This window comes from Scomber japonicus, chromosome 22 (assembly GCF_027409825.1).
Source record: "Scomber japonicus isolate fScoJap1 chromosome 22, fScoJap1.pri, whole genome shotgun sequence".
Taxonomy (NCBI): domain Eukaryota; kingdom Metazoa; phylum Chordata; class Actinopteri; order Scombriformes; family Scombridae; genus Scomber; species Scomber japonicus.
Window position 1 is genome coordinate 4487604 of NC_070599.1, and position 21254 is coordinate 4508857.

Sequence of the window (21254 nt, forward strand, 5' to 3'; positions counted from 1 at the left end):
TTAAGGTAATATAATACACTTAATTATTCAATTCGGCTTACATTACGACACGCCTACTTCGAAATAATTGAAATATTTGGTTGTCATTAATGCTAACTCCCCAAAATGATGATTAACTTAACAACAAGAGGCAGAGAGAAGTGACGCAGTTTTAAAGGTAGACATTTATAACTTGTACTCTGTTTCTGTAGCTTTTAAATATGGTCAATATGTCCTCTTTGTTACTATTAAATTAAGAGCGCTCACAGGTGACGCCATGTGGTTTAATTTCTATATATTTGAGTGGAGTATGGTCTGTGGGTTGCAAGCACACACTTCCAAAACAAAGTTGTAAATAGTAGCAGTGTAGCAGCTCTAAAAAGTGATTTTACTGTAAATGAATTAGCAAACATAGTGCTAGCTGACAGGTTGACACATTTTAAACTAATGTTACTGAATTAGCAACATAGCTATAGGCTACTTTGTAGCCAATATAGTATTGGACAGGTTCAGGTGCGGTGTCGTTTATTGACATATTTTTGAATGGAGTTTGGTTGAGCTGTCACCCACAAACTAAAGAACAGACGGAGCAGGTGTAAAAGTGAACAATAACCTGAACAATTGCACAGTTTTAGCGTGTGTGTGTGTGTGTGTGTGTGTGTCGTGTTGTAATTGTCATTTTTGAACAGGGGTTGTGTTGAGTTTCCACTCACAAGAATATTTAAAAAATGTATGATAAAGTTGACAATGAGTGGAAGATATTTTTGTAAATAAAAGTGCTGACTTATCAATAAACATAGACATTTATGTATAATATGAAATATATTTTAATTGATGAATTTTAAATATTTTTGGAAGAGTTTGAGCTGTATTGTTACACCAAAACTTCCAGAAGATACTGCAACAGAGATGATGGTTAAAAGTCGGTGTATTCTTAATCTTAAATAATAAAGTGCGTTTTGAATGATCAACAAATATATACAGTCACCAGTCACTTTATTAGGAACATCTGTGTAATGTAATTAAAATCCAATACAACAGCTCTGCTATAAATTCTAAAATGATCACCTTTCTGATAATGTCAGCAAAAACTGAACATGTATAAGCTTCATAACAGTAGAATTTATAGCAGAGCTGTTGTATTGGATTGCATTAGAGTGCACAGGTGTTACTAATAAAGAGGTCAGTCAGTGTAGTTGTATTCTAAGGTTTTTATATCTTTTAAATGATATATTTGCTTAATGGAGTTTGGAGTGAATTGTATCCAGAGTAACATTACTTCATTCTTGTCAAAGGCGACAAGGATGAAATAAGTGTTAGAGAATGTGAAAATGAAGTGTGTTATATATCACTCACTTCTCTCATTATTCCCCTGTAAACAGACTGCTGTGCAGCCATGAAGACATTTGTAACGCAGAGACAAGCCAGCCAGCTCCTTCACAACAAGTTTGTGGTGGTTCTTGGTGGCTCAGGTGAGACACATGAACAAGAGATATGATGACTAACTGCATTTGTAAGCATTTTATATAAGAATCTTTGCTTGTCTTATAAAGAAAGTGCACATCCTGTTCTCTAAATTGTCTTTATCCTAAAATGTTTCCTGGGATATTTTAGTATTAAAGACTTGAACAGAAACCAGGTGGTAGTTTGGATTCAACATCCATGTTCAGACAAAGCATGTTATCATCCTGAGAGTACTGCTTCATATTTCAGCAGCGATGTAAACCCTTGAAATTCCCCACTCCTCTGTTCCTTTTCTCATATTTTTCATCGTAATTGATGGAAATCTTTGAGGTTTTTCTCTTACTTGATGTGTGTGAAGCCTGTTGGATTTGTTCTTTGATTTCAGTACAGCGCTCCATGTACAAAGACCTGGTTCTGCTGCTTCAGAGGGATCAGTACTTGACTCTGCCTCAGCTCAAGTCCAAAGTAAATCTTCAGCTTTTTCTTTCTTTTTTTTCCCAGTCACATGAAACAGCAGCAGCATACCTGAAGTCACTCTATAGAACCTTTCGTTTTAAGCCAATTCGCATTTGTCGCCTCAAAGGCCTTGGCTCAGTCTGACTTCCATTCCTCATTCCGTCTTTATCAATTGGAAATAAATTGCCTTTCAAAGCAACCAAAGCTGCCAGAACAGACTTTAATAGAGTGCTGTGCACAGTGATGTAGTAGCAATTAAGACACAAGGAAATTTGTGATCTCTGTGAGGTGATGATCATGAGGAAATAGCTACCAATATTAACAAAAAGCAATTTAATCCTTTCTTTCCCACCTTTAAAATAAAGCTCCATTCCTTTATAAATTACAATGGTCACTTACTATAGCAGAAGATAGGGCCTTCTCTAAGGATTCACATGATAAATTGGAGCAGTTTCAAAATGAACACGTACACAAAAATGATATGATTTTGTCCTGACTTTGCTTTTCCAGTGAAATACCAAATACCCGTAGTTTTTCTTATTCAGGCAGCGTATTCACAAAACATCTTCAGGCTAGAAAGAGTTTCTAACTGGCAGAGTTAGAAGAAACAGAAAATAAAAGGTTTGTCAGGCCTAACTTTAAAGGGTAGGTTCACAGTGTTTTTTAATCATAAGCATATCTTAACAGTGTTCAAGTGCCAGTGTGAATGTTGAAAGATGTTTTTCTTGCTGTAATAATTCCTGCTTCCTTCTGCATTAATGACTAAATCTGTCCTCATTCTGTGCCCTGTATACAGAAGTGTATATGAAGCTAGTATGAGGCTTCAAAGTTACACAAATAAAGTGGCTATCTTCCAATTTTACTCTTTATATAGTAAGATAAGATATTCCATGATTAGTCTCATGATGGGGGAATGTACAGTATTGCAGCAGCAAGTGGATAACACAAATAGAAAGAGCATCAATAAAAAGAATAAAGAACACTAGAAAATAAGTACACAAGCAATAAAAAGAGTAGTAGTAAAAAAGTAACTTTATGTACAAGAGTAATATTGGTGTTGCATAGTATAAATTCCCTCTTTGTGTTTCCCTGTTGAGCTGCAGTGGAAGGATTGAAAGACAAAGAAGGAAGTTAGTATTAATATAACAGTAACACTGAAGGATGTGGACTGAAGCTTCATATGAGGCTCAATAATAGCTTCAGACAAATGTTAGATACATTTTTAGACATGAGGACTGGGGAGTTTGTCCCCCATCACTTCCACTGAAGGACATTAGAAAGGGATCTTTTAATGGTCACTGTTAACAAGAAGAATGATTAAAAGCTTAGTTTGAAGACATAGTGAATCTATCCTTTAAGACAGCTAAGTATTTGGACTAATGCTCTGAGTATTAAAATGAACAGGTAGTGTGGAGGTGAAGGTAGAGGAAGTCTGATTCAGCCTTGAAAAGTAAAACCAGGATGAATTTAAAAAGGTCTCTGCTCATTTGCAGGAGCATTTTAAATGGCAAGCGAGTTAATACGGATCCACTCAACTCATCAGCAAATTCAAATGATTCAGAAAACACTGAAAATATCAGTTTTCACAACTCTGCAATTACTCCATCAAAGGATGAAGAACATGACATTACACACAGAAACATGCAGATGGTGTTTGATGCCACACTCACTTTACTTGACAAGTCAATATTTCATCATGTGGGACATCTGTGATCCAGATTATAGAATATATATAACATCTGTTTACTAAGTTTCCAAAACAATCTGTTCATCAAATATTGAAGATTTTAGCTCACTCCTTCTCTTTGTGTACGTGTTCCCTTCATTCTTTACTAACAAAGACTCTGAGAACTCGTTTGAAGAGAAGATTCTCAGCAAGGAAGTTTTAATTCAGGATGATTCAAGATGATTTATGAGTACAACTTTTAAAAGGGATTCAAAGTTTATAATGTGAATAACACGTTATGTTACCTATGATGAAGAGAAGAGGCCATAAAAGGATGTGACGTAAAATGAAGCTTTGTTATTGATAAAGAAATGCTGTTTTCCTTTCTGCCATCCAGGGGGAGTTATCCTTTGAGCGGGACGCCCTGGTGGAAGGAGGTCGTCTAGGTCCCATGACTAATGGCACAGAGTATAGAGAGGTGAGGCAGTACCGCTCTGATCACCACCTGCTGCGTTTCTACTTCCTCACACGCATCTACTCGCCCTACGTGGAGAGCGTCCTGGAGGACTTTCGGCACGGACTCAAGCCTGACGTCATCATCGTCAGCTCGTGTGTGTGGGACATCACCAGGTAACTTCACACACTTCCTGTCATCAGTCACATGACAACAGCTGCTCGTATATTAGATCTTAATGTGGTAAGCGCTTGATGTACAGTGCAGGTTAGCTACAGTATGCAATGGGAGATGTCTGTTCCTTTAGTGTGACTCTGAAAATCTCCTTGGGGTTAAGACACAGCTGCAGTCATTTTGATAAGTGGGGCTTGGATTTATCAAGCGTCTCCTAGGAATGACTCTAAAAGTTAAACTGGGACTAAATTCACTTTCCTCAGTGTAGGACATTTTTTTGTTATTTATTAATCTTCCTGCGTCAACTCTCAGCAGGAGAAGGACCACTAGGAGAGCGTGTCACATGATTGTTTTGCCACAAAGTAGAAATGATAAGATGATTTGTTTGTTTTTTTAATGTGTAGACTCTTTAAAGTAAATTATGCAGAAGACGATGCCAAAGTAAATAAATACCTTGAGTGTCATAATGATATTTCCCATTAAGCATTCGCATTAGTCAGTAAGTAAACACTGATAATAACAGTAAACACACTGCATATACACATTAAAATGGTAGCTAATTGACTTTGCTGTGTGAAATTATCCTTGTTTGCCCTGTTTAATCACATCATTATACAGTCCCTATACTACTGCTGCATCTGCATGTATTGTGCAGTGTTGCAAACACTCTGTGGGGAACACCTTTAGTGAAACATGGTGTCTTCTCCTCAACTGTTCAGTTCAGCTTTCAAGTACACCTTCTGTTAACTTATGTTCCCTACAGGAAGAGAAATACAATTACATTTCTGTAAACTCTTTCACTGTTGGGAATACATTGTAACAATAGAAATATCTCTAAATGGCTGCTTTGCCATGAGTAATCATGAATGTATAAAAGGAATAAACAAAAATGCATAAATAATAAATGAATGAGCACATTTTTACTGCCAAAATAGCAAAGGTTGTGAGGATTTCTGTATATGTGGAGAGAAAACGTTCTTTCTCTTTACAGCTTCTTTAATTGTGCAGTTCTCCCTCATTTTTTAGACGGAAAAAATTACTCAAATAAATAAATAAAAATGTAAAAACCTGCAGAGGAATCAATAACGGAGATAATTGTTAACTAAAATGTTTTTATCCCAGACAAAGTTAGTCAAAACATCTATTTTTGCCCAAACGGTATCTTTTAATAAGCTGACTGTAATCAATGAATATTTATCCTCACACTGACTGTGTGCAGCTGTTAAGAAAGCTGATAAAATGCTTCACTCCTTATCCTTTAAGCACAACCAAAATGTTTTGCTGTGAATTGCAACCAGTTTGGACTGATTTCCCACTCTGAGGAGCTTGATATGGTTCTGGTCATGTATAAATTGAATTCACTGTCTAATAAAGTAATTTCAAATCTCAAGTCATCTCCCCAGAAAAAAGCTGTAATTTCTGTTCTGCCACCAACAGGCAAATGAATGTTAAGATACAATACTGTTAAATGTATGTCTTTTCTACGCTGCATACTATCTCTTCACTGTCATCTGATGTGGCTCCAGCCAACCTCTCAAAACCACAGAACACCCTGAGCTGCCACTTGTCTGACTGCTGCAGCCTCTACAGAAACTCCACTCATTGCTGCAGAATATATATTTAAAAAAAGCTCCTTTACAGTGTCTGTGTTGAAAATGACAGTGATCTCTTGAGAGGTATGTTTCATAAGTTAACTGATGAAACAAGTTTTTTTTCTCATTCGCTGGAATGCCTGTCTGCCTCTGCACATGCCGGTCCTCTAGTCGTTTGTTTGGTGTGAATTTCATTAAAGTTGAGGCTTGTTGGGGCTCAGTCGGAGTGAGAGGGAGATGAGTGTGTGATTAATTATGTACAGAGACTGAATGGAATCGCTCAAGCAGCTGCTGGAGGGAGAAAAGTCAGCATTCCCTGTGATGGAGAAAATCAAGAAGCAGCTCCATCCTGTTGTTCTCCTGTCCTAATACAAATATCTGCTCTGGAATAGTTCCTCTTCTGCCTAAAGGGAGAAAATATTGAACTACATGTCAAGCAGCAGAGCAGAACATCAAAGTGTGCACAGATTTCTAATGATAGACTAAAGCTGAATGATGTGAAAGCTCTTCACTTTAATTACTGCTCATTGTGATGTACCTCATGCCTCGGTCATGTCGTGGGCTTTACAGTAATTACCAGTTTCTGACTTGTTCATGTCAACATGTAAATTATATGTTGACACATATAAACATATGAATTGTGTAAATACTACAGAAATGCTTGACAAACAAAACAAACCTGGATTAGTTTATAGTTCAAGGTAATTAAGTCCATATTTAATGGATATAGTGCAATATTGAACTTGCACAGTATTATTAACTCTGCAATCATACCACTCACATGTCAACATGGGATTCTTTGGTATAGAGTAGTATACAGTATGCATCTCATATACAAGAATGCAAACACAAAGAGTCTCCTTATGGAAACCTTAAAGTTGCAGTAATCAATATTTTTATATAAACAATGGATCAAGTGATCACTTAGGGAATTATCACCAACTCAGCAGCTAAACTCAGTTCTACAACACTGCCTGATTTATCTCATTTTGTATTTTTCCAGTGTAACAGATCCCATCAGCTCTCATTTTGCTCCACTGCCCCCAATTGGCCAAAAAACAAGAGCAAGTAATCCAGTTTTTAACATTTGCAACTGGCTAATATAGCTTTGCATACGCTTTAGTTACAGTACACTAAAAGTTGTTTTTCTCTAGTCCAAAACCTTGTATATCGTTCAGTTGTGATTCTTCAAAATTAAATACTGTCAAGTTCCAAACATATCAGGGTGAATCTGGCAAGTGTATTAGTAGAGATATTATTTCTAACCTGTTGCCACACTATGGATGCATTAAATGTGAAATGGTGATAGGATAAAGAAGAAAATGGGGAAAAAAACATGAACACAGGCCCTAAATAAATAACAAAAGATGTTGTCTTTCATTGTTTCTGACCTGACACAAGATGACATTTTTGGTCAGCGTCTTTCAAAATCTTTATAAATCACATCTACAAAACCAATATACATGGTCATTGTTGTACACCCAGATAATCAGAACAGTAAGAAAGGGAATGAGACACCTCATGAAAATTTTCGAAATTAACTGTTTCTTCTTCTCTCGATTTCGTTTCAAGCATACTGCACAGCAACAAATGGTCTACAGTGACCTCTAGTGGGTAAACTAACTGAACTGAGCTTTTAGCTTAAACTGAAGTAAACAAAACAATTACACAATACATTGGCACCTGTCTCTACAGAGTATCTTAACCAAAACACATTATAATCATGTTCAAATATGGTAAACGGTGATTTCACTATGTCCAACATATGTCTTCTTTTCACATTGTCATCTGTTCGTTAATAACCGCTCCACCCCCAGGGCCATGAGATTAATGTCCATAATTGTTAAGCCATGGAAGCTTCTTTATGACTCCAGTGGATGTGTGCATATCACCATCCAGCTGTTAGAATAGACTGCAGGGCATGTGATGATGTCCATTGCACGTTCTGGGACCAGAAAGAAATGAGTAGTGTTGCATGCATGTCCATCCTCCAGCATATAAGCACTTGAACCAGCCTGGCAGATCCATGGAACTTTGACAGGCCTTTTTCAAAATGAAAGGGCTTCCTTACTCTGACTAGGATTCCCTCTTTGATCCTTGGTACTTGTGGACCTCTCCTCCCATCTGATTGGGCTTTTGATATGTTCTGAGATGACATGATTGTGCTACTGATTCTCCAGCAGGGGGGTGGATTTGCTTGCTGGGCAACTGTTCACTTTGTGCTTATCATTGTGTTGAGTTGAACATGAGGTACTATGTGGGACTGGACGGTATGTGAGCAGGCAATCCTGTTGAAATGGTTTCCATGGTTTGTCTTCTGCTCGGCAGTGAGAAGTGTTTATTTGAAAAGACAGCTGCTGTGTTTTATGGCTCTATTTGCTTGGGGATAATATCTAGACACTTTCTTTGTATTATCCCCACTTGAACTAATAGCTCTGAGGTGATCCTTGCCCGGCTGCAAATCCTGGGCTTAGATGATGTGCCCAGTGAACCATAGATTGCAGTCATGTCCTCTTTGTCCATGCCATAGACTATCAAATCATGCAGAAAGTTCTGGACCCTTTTGAGGCCTTTCAGCACCAGGGACATCAGCTTGGAGGACGCACAACCATAATGAATGAACACAGTCCTTATGAAAACCTGATGGAAATGGAAAAGCCCTACGTGTGTTCTAAATCCAGGTATGTCCTTGCTTTCTTCTGCCAGTAATACCTGATGATAAGCATTAGCCAAATCAATGGTGAAGAACATAGTGGCTCCACCATTCAGAAAAAAAGTCATCCATAAAGGGAAGTGGGTGACTGTCCATCACTATTTGGCAGGTGGTTAGTACTGTTGCCTTACAGCTAGATGGTCTTGGGTTTGATACCTGGCTGCTGCAGCAGGGTCTTTCTGTGTAGAGTTTGCATGTTATCCTCATGCTTGCATGTCGTTTCCTCATGTTGGTCCGGTTTCCTCACATTGTCAAAAACATGAATGTTAGATTAGTTCTCCTGTCAGTGCACTGAGAATTGATGTTGGTCCCTGGGCGCTGCACAGTGGCTGCCCACTGCTCTTTATACTTAGAATGGGTTAAATGGAGAGACTGAATTTCACTGTGTGACAAATAAAGTACCCTGTAGTCTCATTGCATGTTTGGCTCACATAAGTCCAGGTACATTCTCACTAGGGATGCACCGATCCTATATTGATATTGGATATCGCCCCAATATAGACTCTTATAGCTAGATCGAGTATCGGATAATGGGGCCGATATATTCATTTCAATTGTATGTTTACGATGCATGCTACATAATGCTTCAGCAGCACATGCGTGGACGGCCTGCGAGGCGAGTTCCAAATATCAATAAATTGTTAAAATGGTGTTGGAAGCAAGCAAACCATTACTGCATCTAAATTAATTAATGTTTAAGTCAAGCCTCCTGCCTTCAGTCTTTTCCACATGGTGAGGTATACAGTTTATTGATTCAACAATTGTATCGGATCGGTATTGGGTGTCGACCAATACGAAAAGCCCAGGTATTGGTATCAGTATCGGGACTGAAAAAGTCAGATGGGCGCATCCCTAATTCTCACAGCACTGTTCTTCCGACATGTGACCATGGTGGGTGATATCCACGGGGATGTGTCAGTCCTCTCTGCCCAGTTCAGCAGAGTGAGCTTGTTTAACAGAGAGTGGGAGCTTCCGCAGCTTTTGTAGAACAGGCTGGACACCTTCCCTGACTTTAACATGGTGAATGAAAAATTTAGTATGGCCCAGTTTCTCCACAGTCACTGGTCCAGCTTTGATCTCTGCTACTGGAACTGCAGGTGAGAGCATAGTGTTGTTTCCAATAGAAAGTCTTAGTGCCCCGAGTAAGTGCATTCCCAACAAATCTGTGCCTGTCCTCACAACATATAGTATAGCTGGTATTGTAGTGTTTGTGTGCTGCACTGTAGCTGACAGGCAACCTAGCTCTGATAGCTTGCTCATGTAGCTGGTCTTATATCATTTCATCTGTATTTCCAGCAAATCTAGCATCTAGCATGCACTGCGCACCCACGCCTTTGAATTTGTTTCATTCCACCACAGCATTTATTGCTGGGCTGTAATGAGCATGCAATACATTCACTGCTGAATCATAGGTTGTACCTGCATCTCTAAGTTTATAAATATGCATTGGCCTTTAGTGCCTAGGGAGTGCAGTATAATTGCAAGTTTCCTTGTGTCAGGCAAATCGTCACCCTCCACCTGAATGGCAAGCATATAGTCAAATATTTTCATCCACATATCGAATGTTATCACAGGTTGTCACGTGCATGACAGTAATAATGCAGGGAGAGGCACACCTACATTCATTTGTTGGTTCCAAGGTAATCATAACTACAAAGAGAGTGAGACACTTACATTCCAAAAGTGCTTATGTGGCTCTATATTGTCATCTATATATTATGTCTCTTTTCTTTTCTTTCAGTGCATGCAATACAACTAAGGATAGTTGTAATCATGCATTTCAGGAAGTAGCTAAGGCTGTTGTCTATTGTGTTTCTTTTTTCTCAGGTGAACAGTCTCATCAAAATATAGTGACAGGACCGATTTTAAAGTCATAAGTGAAACTTAATTTAGTTAAGTCATAAACTGGCACTGTGCCATACTCACAGAGGCGGCACTCCGTTTTGGCATTCTGATGTGTTGCTTGGCCAGCTTGCAGGTTTTGGAGCACAACCTGAATATTTTCTAAATGAATATCTCTGTTAGATTGTATCATGTTAGGTCATCATAAACAGGACATTGATTGAAAGCTTGGAGTTCTTCCGTTAGTTGTTTTGATGAGCAGACATTTTTAGTGAAAATGTACAATTCTCCCCACTGCTGAAAGTTAGCTATTAGCTTATATTGGTTGGCTGTGCATAGTTATGTCACTAAATAATAATAACACAGTAGATTGATAAGTGATAGTTCTATTCACATGGAATCAGACTTAAGCTTCTGGTCTTTACTCTTTTTCTCAAATGTTAATACCACACTTGTTAGTTCTATTTCCATTTGTTGAAGTACGTTCCATATTCACCCCATCGTCCTCCATCAGTGAGTTTGTTTGGCAAAACGGGTGTAACATTTTCCTCTGTTTAATAGTGTGTTCTTGCATGCTTTCATGGTTGCATGAACTGCATGATTATTTTACGTGTAATAATATTTCTGCTGCAAATAACTAGTTATTTAAAAGGGTTTGCTTTGGCCCTGTTGGAGTCAGTCACAGAGAAAGTGGAGAAAGTAACATCAGTTGTGTATTGGTTTATTGGATTGTTTGTGTTTGCTTTATTTGGAAAGATAAATGAGTTATTGAGTTATCCCTTATGTAATATTCTGTACACTTTTCACTGTTAAGCATAATAACAGTAGCATAATAAATCACACCATTCTGATATTTTCCACCACGCCTATGTAGGAGAAAACCCTGTCACACCCCATCAATGGGGTTTATAGATTTATTGAGTGGTCATGGCAGCTGATCTGGTGAAATAGAAGAAGCTGACTGCTGAGGAAATATTTTCTTACTTCATTGGTCCATATTGTTGCATCACTAATACAGAGAAAATAGCAGAAATAATCACTATAACATTAGCTATGACACTCAGAATTATTAGATGTGTTTAATCTTAACTAGAATGAATCATGAAAACTCCTCTGCCTACTGCTTTTCATCAGACAGAACCTTTTAAGTTCTCATATTTTTCTATGTCCGTCAGTCTCATTAGACTTGAATTATTCTCCATCCACAGCCTGTTGTTAATGTTTTTTGTATTAGTCCTATCTTTTTTAGCCAAAGATTTATAAAGGGCAGCCTTTTCACAAACCAATCATAGATTTTATTTAGAGCATTTATAGTGTGTTTATTGCTGCCTCATGTCTGTTGAGTTCTTTAATTTGAATTGTCTATCAGTGTTATTTTCTATTTATTGCTGATGACCCCAGTAAAAGATTTACTCTTGGTAAATGAGCAGCCAGCCTTACAGCACTCTGTAGTGGGATGATGAATTTTTGACAACCCTGTACACTGCGGCGCCTTTTCCTGTCAACATCTGGTTGTGTCAGGCCGTTTATGAGCAATGATGCAAATGAATGAACAGGACATTTTTAAAGAAATACTTGCTCTATTCTACTGGCTTTGGTATGCCAGGATTTTTCCTCTAGTGTCACCATGAGGTTGAAAGCTTTTTTTGGTTCCGATCGAAATATCTTGACCAATATTAAATTGATTGCCATGAAATTTGGTCCAGACATTTATGTTCCCCACAGGATGATTTGTAATAACTGGTGATCTTTTGACTTGTCCGCTAGCACCTACACAATGTCAATACTTCAATTTGTCCAATACTTAGATTTACTGCAGTTTTTTCTACAAATGAACTTCCGATCTGTACTTTGTGTTTAGTGCTAATGAGCAATAATAGCATCATAACACATTCAATTTAGACATGATAAACATTATACAGTATCTGCTAAACATCAGTATTTTATTGTCATTGTGTGCATGGCAGTATGCTGATGTTAGCATTTAGCACTAACCAGAGACATAAAGAGCTGCTAGCGAGACTCACAATTTCCTGTTGTCTCTCTAATGCTCCATTGGATGTTTGAGTGAATGTTTATTTCATCAGTGGGTTTCCATGACTGTTAACACACACACAAACACAAGTTAGATTTGTTTACATTAATGTCAGTTCCTCCTCTGCACACTTGACATTTGTTAATGCAAATTAGGGAGAAATTAGGAAGTTAGATTTTGATGTAACGGGACACCCACTGATGCAAACTCTTAAATGCCATAGAGGCTTGAATTGATGAATTGATAAATAATGCAGCCCTAATCAGCAAAGGAAATATTATCAGCCAATAGCAGTTTATTGTACATGTGGAGGGAAATTGATGAAAGACACTAAAAAATGCCAAACTCACTTATCTAGTTTTCAATGTCTTGTATGGTAGGTACGGCCGGGAGTGTCTTGAACAGTACAAAGAGAACCTCCACAAGTTTTTTGGCCAGATTAAAACCATTGTTTGCCACGACTGTCTCATCCTGTGGACTCTGGCCATGCCGCTTGGCAAGAAGATCAAGGGTGGATTCTTAGTGCCTGAAGTGAGTATCTCTCCGCCAGTGAACTCAACAACAGCTGATTTTACTTGTTGGCACACCTTCAACCAGAGGGCAGGGAAAGGAGCAGCTGTATTTTTAATTGTAGAAACACCAGAGATGCAGAGATGAGACAAAGAGATTGGCTTCCTAAAAGATTCCTAACTTACTGTTTCACATATTCATATTGGCTTGGACCTTTCAATCTTTATCTAAGACACTCATCAGATTGTTTTTGTTGTACTGCCTTATTCCCGAGCATATCATGGCAAATGTATTTTTTAAGGGTAGACTTTCTAATCGGTTGAGATAACACTGGACACGCAGCCTTGACTGAATTAATGAGTTTGTGTCTGCTGAATCAGAAGTTTTCACCTCTTCTTTAAGTGTCTGTAACATCATTATTTTGTATGCCAACCACACACTTACAAAATATTAATCACAATATGTACTCCTCCACAGGAAACCTTAGGGAGACTTATGGTGCACTGTACTGAAGGATTTCTTAAAAAACAGGTGTGGTTCCAGTGAGTCAGTGTATCAATGCCTTGCTGGCAAAGTCTCTATGGATCCTCTGCAAAGTTAAAACTGCTTTAGCAGCCTTTCTCTATGCCTGGCTTAATCTCAGCGTAGGTACTTTTAGTCAGCAAACCATTGGAACCATAAAGTGTATATCAAGATGGATTTACCAAAGTGTGAAGTAACCCATTGGTTAGGAGTGTGGGGTGTTGCGTTTCAAGTAAAACCCACACAGCAGACAGCATAGTTGATTTAAGTCTTTAAATCTTATCAATGGGGCAATCATTTCTAATATGACAACTAGCACACCTATGAGACAGCTTGAATTTAGAGATTGAAGCCAAAATGACTATTGAAAATGATGTATGACTTAGTATTTCTAGACAGTAGTTAATGCTTTTTGAATGGGTGTCAGTTGGAGCTTTTAGAAGCCATTAGTGGCATTGCACTGGGAAAAAAGGAGGGAGGGCTGCAGAGAAATCTGGACTCATTAGTTGGCTTGAAACGCTCACCACCCTTACTCCACCATACAATAAGAAGATATTTAGGTTTTGGTGTTTTATTGCGTGTGGTTTGTCAAACTGTCAAAGTCAATAAACTGTAAACGTTGCCTGTTTGCAGTACGCAGTAGTTTGTCTTTAATATTGATGTCACAATGTCTCCTAGTCCTAATACGAACATCAAGAGTTGTTTAACAATTTCACAGTTCTGACAAAATAGTGGTCATGGGCTATAACAGAAGATCTGTGTCTGTCTTGTTTGTTTCTGTCACACATGATTACAAGATTCAAGCTACAGATTTTAGTCAAATGTAACATATTGGAGATATGAAACTCATTAAGCACCAATTTAGTCTCAATATCATGTAATAAATATAGTATGTGTTATAGAAAGATAGTAAATGGTAACAGTGACCTATTGGGTAAAATGACTACCAAACACTGTGGCACAGTACATGTAATATAGGTCATGAACTGAGTATGGATTGAATCACTGATCACCATTGTTGAATCATGACAGATAAGCCACTTGGGTCCCACAGTATGCTACAACATCATTGAGGCTAACTTGTACAGTGGTCGGCTGGCTGATACCTACGGCTTGGACGTCCTTGACCTACACTTCCAGTTCCGCCTCAGCCTGCAGCACCGCATGCCAGACGGTGTCCACTGGGATGCACTGGCCCACCGACGCATCAGCAGCTTGCTGCTGCAGCACGCTGCTGACGCCTGGGGAGTACAGCTGCCGCACCCCCTCCCCCTTCTCGCACAAGGTCAGTACACACACTGCTGTTAGGCTGACATGTTATTGAGCTTTGATATTTCATATGGTTCTGTCCAGTGACGGCTTCACCTATGGTATGACTCAGTTTATTGACTCCATGTTTACTGTGCTCTACAACTGATCAATACTACAGTGGAAGACCTTTCCTTGACCTGATCCAGGTTGATTCTACACATATACACAACACACAACATATGCTTTCTTTTTGTTCTATCAGTGTATATAGTAATGTCACCCTGTGTTTTAGTGGGGACTTTTCTAGATTTTCTTTAGATTCTGGGGGGAAACTAAAAAACTAAAAATAAAAAAATGTTAAACTCTCTACAGATTATTGCCATAACTCATAAAGTATTCACAGCCTTGAGTGCAAAATTTGTTTTTAGTTTAAAAAAAAGCCCCTACATCAATTTCACCCATGTGACAGAAAGAGAACCACTAGTCCTGAAATGAAACCTGCACATGATGAAAGATAGAAATCTAAACAAGATCCCAATTGCTACAAAAACCTATTTTACTTTACATGGTAGAAATAACAAAAACTGCAACAAAAAATACATAAACAGTCAAGACACTATTATCAGCACATCATCAATACAAAATATGTCTTATCAGGCCTGTACACGCAGGATTGAATATCTTCCATTTATCACAAACCCCAATCTCATCTATTATGTAGATTTAATGTGGCTCACTGATCATCTGTGTTTTTTGACATAAATGCAGCAGATATCCTCAGCTCCCCTTGTTTTCAGGTTTGACCATTACATGTGTACTCAATGAATGCTTGCATAAAGTGTGAGGATGTTTATGTGAGAAGTACTTTATGATGTTTGATAGTCAGTCAGCCAGAGGTTATGAAACACAGCAAATACAGTGAATTGAAAAAAAAGACAAAAGTATATTAAAAACAAATCAGCTCATGGTCACTGGTTGGACATTGGATCATATTCTTTCATCTATTTTCTTTTTACTCAGGTGCCCTGCAGAGACAGAGCCCGGCACAATATGAGCAGAATCATTTCAGATCACATAACTTTGACTTTGCTCCATCAAACAGAGGTAACAAACACTCTGTCCTTGCACTTGTCTTCGTGCTGGACGTGCCATCTACCTGATGTAACTTTAAATAAACATCATATTTTAATTTTAGCATGCTATGTTTTTTTAATCAGTCAGCAATACTCTCAGTAATTTTAAAGCGCCACCAAGTGTAAAATTTGAAAATGTCCAACTTAGTCACCCTCCAGTGGTAGTCTGCCTCCCTCCTATCTGTTCAATGAAGGCAAAATATGCCTCACAGCAAAAAACACAACAAAGTTATTATCTGTAAAATGAGTCTGTTCTGATTGAGTTTATTTACTGTTAAAAGGTGCAAAGACTTACAGTACTTCACCATCCATTAAAGAGAAGCAACTTGAAATAAGATGCTGAAACTTATCTCTGCCCTTTTATAATTATATTATGATATTCAGTTAAATTTGATCAAAGAAACTATCACACCCATTATTAAAAATATACTCGTGGTTTGTATCTCAAAAAAGCATTGTGTACAATAACAATATAGTCCAATAATCAGTATCAGATAGAGCAGAGAGAAAGGAGATTGGTTTTTACCAGATAAAATTATGTTGAACAATTGAAGTTTAATGTTTATATCGAAAAGAAACATTTTCAAATATACTCAACTTAGGACAAATGACTTGTTCTGAAAAAAGACATGCAAGCCAAGTGTAAAAAAAATGGGCCAGGCAGATGCTATTAAATCATCCATTATAAAAGCTCATCTATTAGAATGAAAACTGGATAAGTTTGAAACGGATTGGGGAACTTTCCTTCTTGTGTGAAGTGTATGGACTTGATAGATAATCAAGAAGAGGAACAATGAATGCTCCTCAGAGGAATGCTTGCAGAATGTTTTGTGGGAGTATTTATGTGAAGTTAATTAATGCATTATTATTTGATTTTCAATTTAGGAATTGAAAAGATGTATGAAAAGACAGTTTTGTGTCTTTTTTAGTTTTAAACACCTCAATGTGTGATTTTATTTATACAGCTGTTTACTGGCCATGAATAATGAATATATATATTGTTTAAAAAGTAGCACCATCAACCTAAAGTTTACTCATTTTCCCTTGTATGTAAAAGTCAGAGCAGCAAACATCAGACCCCTACTGGAACCATCTCAGCTCACCAGTCACCATCACCATCACCCTGCACAGACTGATGGTCACCACTATAGAGGTAATGCTCCAGTGAAGCTACTGTTACTGGGCACACTTATACTATTACCACCTTACTTTATTTTCCTCTCTAAAACCTTGGACTCTGTCTGTCTCCACAAACTTTGACAAATGAGATGTGCTGCTCATTTGGCAAAGTTGGTAGAGGTGCCATCAAGGACACAAGACTGGAAGGCTTATTATCATCATCATCATCATCATCATCATCATTGCAATAATTATCATCATTATCACTGTAACAACATTACTTTTCATGGTTGGTCCTGATTGAGTGCTGCTTCTTTATTTACCGCCACATATTCAATGTGGCCCAGATGACTCCTGCTGCAGCATTAATAGCTTTCTGCTTTTACTTGCAGATGCTCATACCCTTTTTTATGAGGGTAAGAAGCTTCTAAAACTACACTTGGACCACATACTGAGGATGAGGTGCTCATAGCTTATGGATTCAGAGCTTGGAATCAGTTCAGTCAAGTTAAGCCAAGTGCCAGCTGGGAGGAAATCACCACAGAATCGGTTAATATTTGTCATGGATGGCCTGATGATATGGCATTTTATTTTCATTTTAGTGCCTGATGTTGGCCTTTATCATCTCTCCCTAAGAGTCAAGAAATCAATACCTAAAATCTGTCCATATCAGTTCCTGTCTTGAATTCAGATGTGAAAGGGATTTGCAAAGCTATGAGGATGTTCTCAGCTATCCTTTATCTAATGATTAGGCACTACTGCCTTAAAATACACCCTCCTTCTAGGACAAAAAGGAGCCACAAGCATGAAATGGAATCAGTGTGAACAGGCAGATAAACCCCAGTGAAGTCTGGACAAGCACCGTCTCACCTCATTACACCAGATTTAAGCATGACAGTCAGCAGGCTGCCTCTGTGAACTTCCCATTTCTCCAACAAAACCCACAGAGGCATGCTTTGCATACTTCTGCTTTAGTTTGACCGAGCTCTGTGGAGCCCGAGTTGAAGCTGAGGATGGCGTGAACACTGGCAGTCTGTGATGTTTGTACCAAAGAAAACCAAAAAGAGAAAGAGGCACAAGATCAAATGTTAGTGAGTCCATGCTTTTCAGGATTGAGTCACTGGCTGAGTTTTGTCATTCTTCTGTACTGTTCAATACCCAATGAAAAGGCATTTTTTTCTTCCTTATTGTACCACATGAAACAGGTGGTTTGGCTGAGAGATCACACGGTTGGGATCATTAAAAGGGGAAGACAGAAAGGCAGCTTGCAAGGATCATAGCTTTGTTGGTTGTTGGGAAAGATTTATGGCTTCAGCTCCTCCACTGTAAGGTCACAATTGAAGATACATGTTAAAAGACAGATTGCTTTTTACGAGCCCATTTCCACTGCAGGAACTTTTCCAGAGAACCTGGAATCATTTCAGGAACCCAGAAGCCTGGCCTGGGAGAGGAACCAAAGTTTAAATTTGGGTCCAAATTGGTGTTTTGCAAGACAATGATAGCAAAGCTTCAGTCACATAAGCATGAGTTTGTGGTGGTGGACAGAGCTGCCTTTTTGTTGAGCAGTGTGGGCATGAGAGAATCGTAAAGTTAATCCACGTTTAGACAGACAGCAACACTGTGGAAAAAAGGCAGCCCCCTCATTCATTTGAAAGAAGCCACTGCTTTTTCTCTGGCAAAGAAATGCTCAACATTCAGCTCAGCTTCTTTGATCCTATTTCATCGTCACACTGGTACCTGAAACAACACGCCTCCACCAACGCAGTCTCTCACACAACAACTTAATAGTGAAACTGTCTTCTTTTTTAACGATGTCACCGTTTTCACAGTTCTAAGTTCTAATTTATCAAAACTGCTTCTATTCCTCACTCATCAGCTGATTGGTACCATTGGCATCCAATGACTATTTGCCCCAAAGCTGGTGGAATTTGCCTGTTTTTCCATTGCAGCCCTTCTCCACCTAGTGTTGGTATATATAGTGCAGGTGGAGGTTAAAGCCTAGAGTTTAGGAGGCAGTGTAGGGCTCAGCAACACAGCTTCCCAGGAAGTTAAGAGTCCCCATTTTATTGGTCCTAGAAGTGTAGTTTTGTCACGCCCTGTGTGTGAAGTATCTAGCTTGTCACTGGAGATTAGAGGCTCTACTCTGTTGCAGCCACTCTGTGATTGATGCTATTAAAACGGCTGATTTGTTTTATATAAAGAATCCTGCCTTGAATGCCACCAGATAGCTTTCACCACAACAATTTGATTACCTGTGTACATAATTTTTTACATTATTGCTCAATGAAGCTTAAATACAACTCTACACATTTTCATTATCTCTGAACATTTTTTAAATAGGAATCCAATATTTCTGAAACAGGAGGCATTTTTGACAAGCCGACGGTAGAAAACAATGCAGCTACCTTAAAAACCCCCACTAGCCCTGTCTGTTGTTTTCCCTCAGGCGTTTTATACTTTTCACAGCTTCACTTTGGCAATCAGACTTGTTTGCCCACTCGGCAGGGTCCATTGATTGCAACAGTACAGTAATCAGCCGTCATTCATAGAAGGGCCTTCACCTGTTGGTCAATTCACAATAGCTTGTCAAAAAGCTTTTGAAATTCTGTTTAATTGTCACAACACAATGTGCACAGACTGCAGCTTCACAAAAATGGGTACGCATAGGGATATACATGGCATAAAATAAACACAGTATATACACATAGTAAGTTGTGTGTGTTTGTGTTTGTGTGTGTGTGTGTGTGTGTGTGAGAGAGAAATTCAGGGAGGTTCAGCTTGAAAGGGGTGAGTAGAGTTCAGTGGGTGGCCAGGTTCAGCTGGGTAACAGCCTGCTGGATGAAGCTGTTTCTTAGCCTTGTAGTACAGGCTTGGAGGCTCCTGTAGCACCTCCTAGAGGGCAAGGGGGGAGCAGTCAGTGGTTGGGGGTGTGTTGGATCCATCCCTGGGTAATTCTGGTGATTGGTCCGGATGCTTTCGGTAGCAGTTGTAGAGTGTTTTTGGTGTCACAAACTCGTCAGCCTCCTCAGGAAATACAAGCCTTCTTCAAAAGGGAGGGAGTATCTGATGTTCAGGAGTAGTCTTCGTCGATGTGGTCTCCAAGAAATGTTTACAGCTAGAGACACACTCCTCTTCAGCTCTGTTGATATACGACTCCATCCTTTGGACTCTCTGAAGTCCATGACCAGCCCCATATGTTCTGCACATTGAGAAAGAGCTTGTTGGTGGTGCACCATGATGTCATCACTGTAGGCCACCTTGTAATTGTCAGTGATTCTGCCTACAACTGTGATGTCTTCAGCAAATGTTATTATTCAGCTTGAGTTGTGAACCGGCTGGGTAAAGAGGGAGTAGAGAAGGGGGCTCGAACTCCTGTGATGAGGGTTGAGTGTGGAGGAGGTACAGTTGGTTAACTAATAGACTGAGGTCTGTTGGTTAGGAAATCCAGGGCCCGGTTACTGAGGGAGGGGTTAACTCAAGTTAGAGGGGTTTGGTGGTCAGCTTGGTCCTCTATTCGTAAAGTGTACTTTTGTACTTTTTGTCCTGATGTTCTTTTTGAGTTTAGTTCTGGCTGTGTTGTAGGCCTCACAGTTTCCGGACATCATGGTTGTCATGGTTGTCATGGTCACAGGCTTTCAGCAGCTGGTGGCCTTCACTGGTCATCCAGGGTTTCTGGTTTGAAAAGGTGCACTTTAAATAATTCCTGGTTCAGATGCTGGCTTTTAAGATAGTGTGTGTGTGTGTGTGTTTTATAACAGCAAGAAAAGGCTGCAAATATGGTTTTCTTTAATGTGTGTTTGACAGTCATTAGTCTAATCTTATGAAAATGTCCATGCATACCTGTCACATGGACTTCTGTGAGAAAAGTCTGAATAAAGTGAAGAATGTTTTCTGTAACTTTAAATACTTTGCACAGAAGTAAAACCAAAATGAAATGAATTTCAGAAAGTAGATGCTGCTTACTGATTGCTTACTTCAGTCTTTACTGTAGCAATGATTGGATGACAATCTCTGTAATGAATGGTGGTGTGAACAGAATGTATATGTAATCTTCCATGTGTATAAATCACAACTGTACATTTTGTCTATTTATTAACAAATCTGTATCCACAGACATAGTTGTTTTTACTGCAGCCCCTCCATATTATCTACTTGTAGTTGTTCAGGTTTGTTGGTTATTTTCTTCAAATTCCCCAAGCTGCTTCTTTGAAACTGTAATAATGTTGAAGAAGAGAGATAAAAGCATATATTTACACTTACTTGTTGTCTGTCATAACAAAAAGCTTATTGATCAGTGTCTCTGTGCTTGGTTGTGTTCCAGCTGTTCATTCTAACTGGCAGCAG

At 38.7% G+C, this 21254-nt stretch overlaps 1 protein-coding gene across 1 annotated transcript; it reads left to right on the forward strand.

Moving 5' to 3' along the window:
* The first annotated feature begins 1375 nt into the window (after positions 1–1375).
* Positions 1376–20591, forward strand: LOC128384367 (PC-esterase domain-containing protein 1A-like). The gene is made up of 8 exons (XM_053343919.1): positions 1376–1451; positions 1829–1908; positions 3963–4195; positions 12756–12906; positions 14440–14692; positions 15679–15762; positions 16853–16944; positions 20493–20591. The coding sequence occupies exons 1-8, from the start codon at positions 1376–1378 to the stop codon at positions 20589–20591; spliced, it is 1068 nt and encodes a 355-aa protein (XP_053199894.1).
* The last annotated feature ends 663 nt before the right edge of the window (positions 20592–21254 follow it).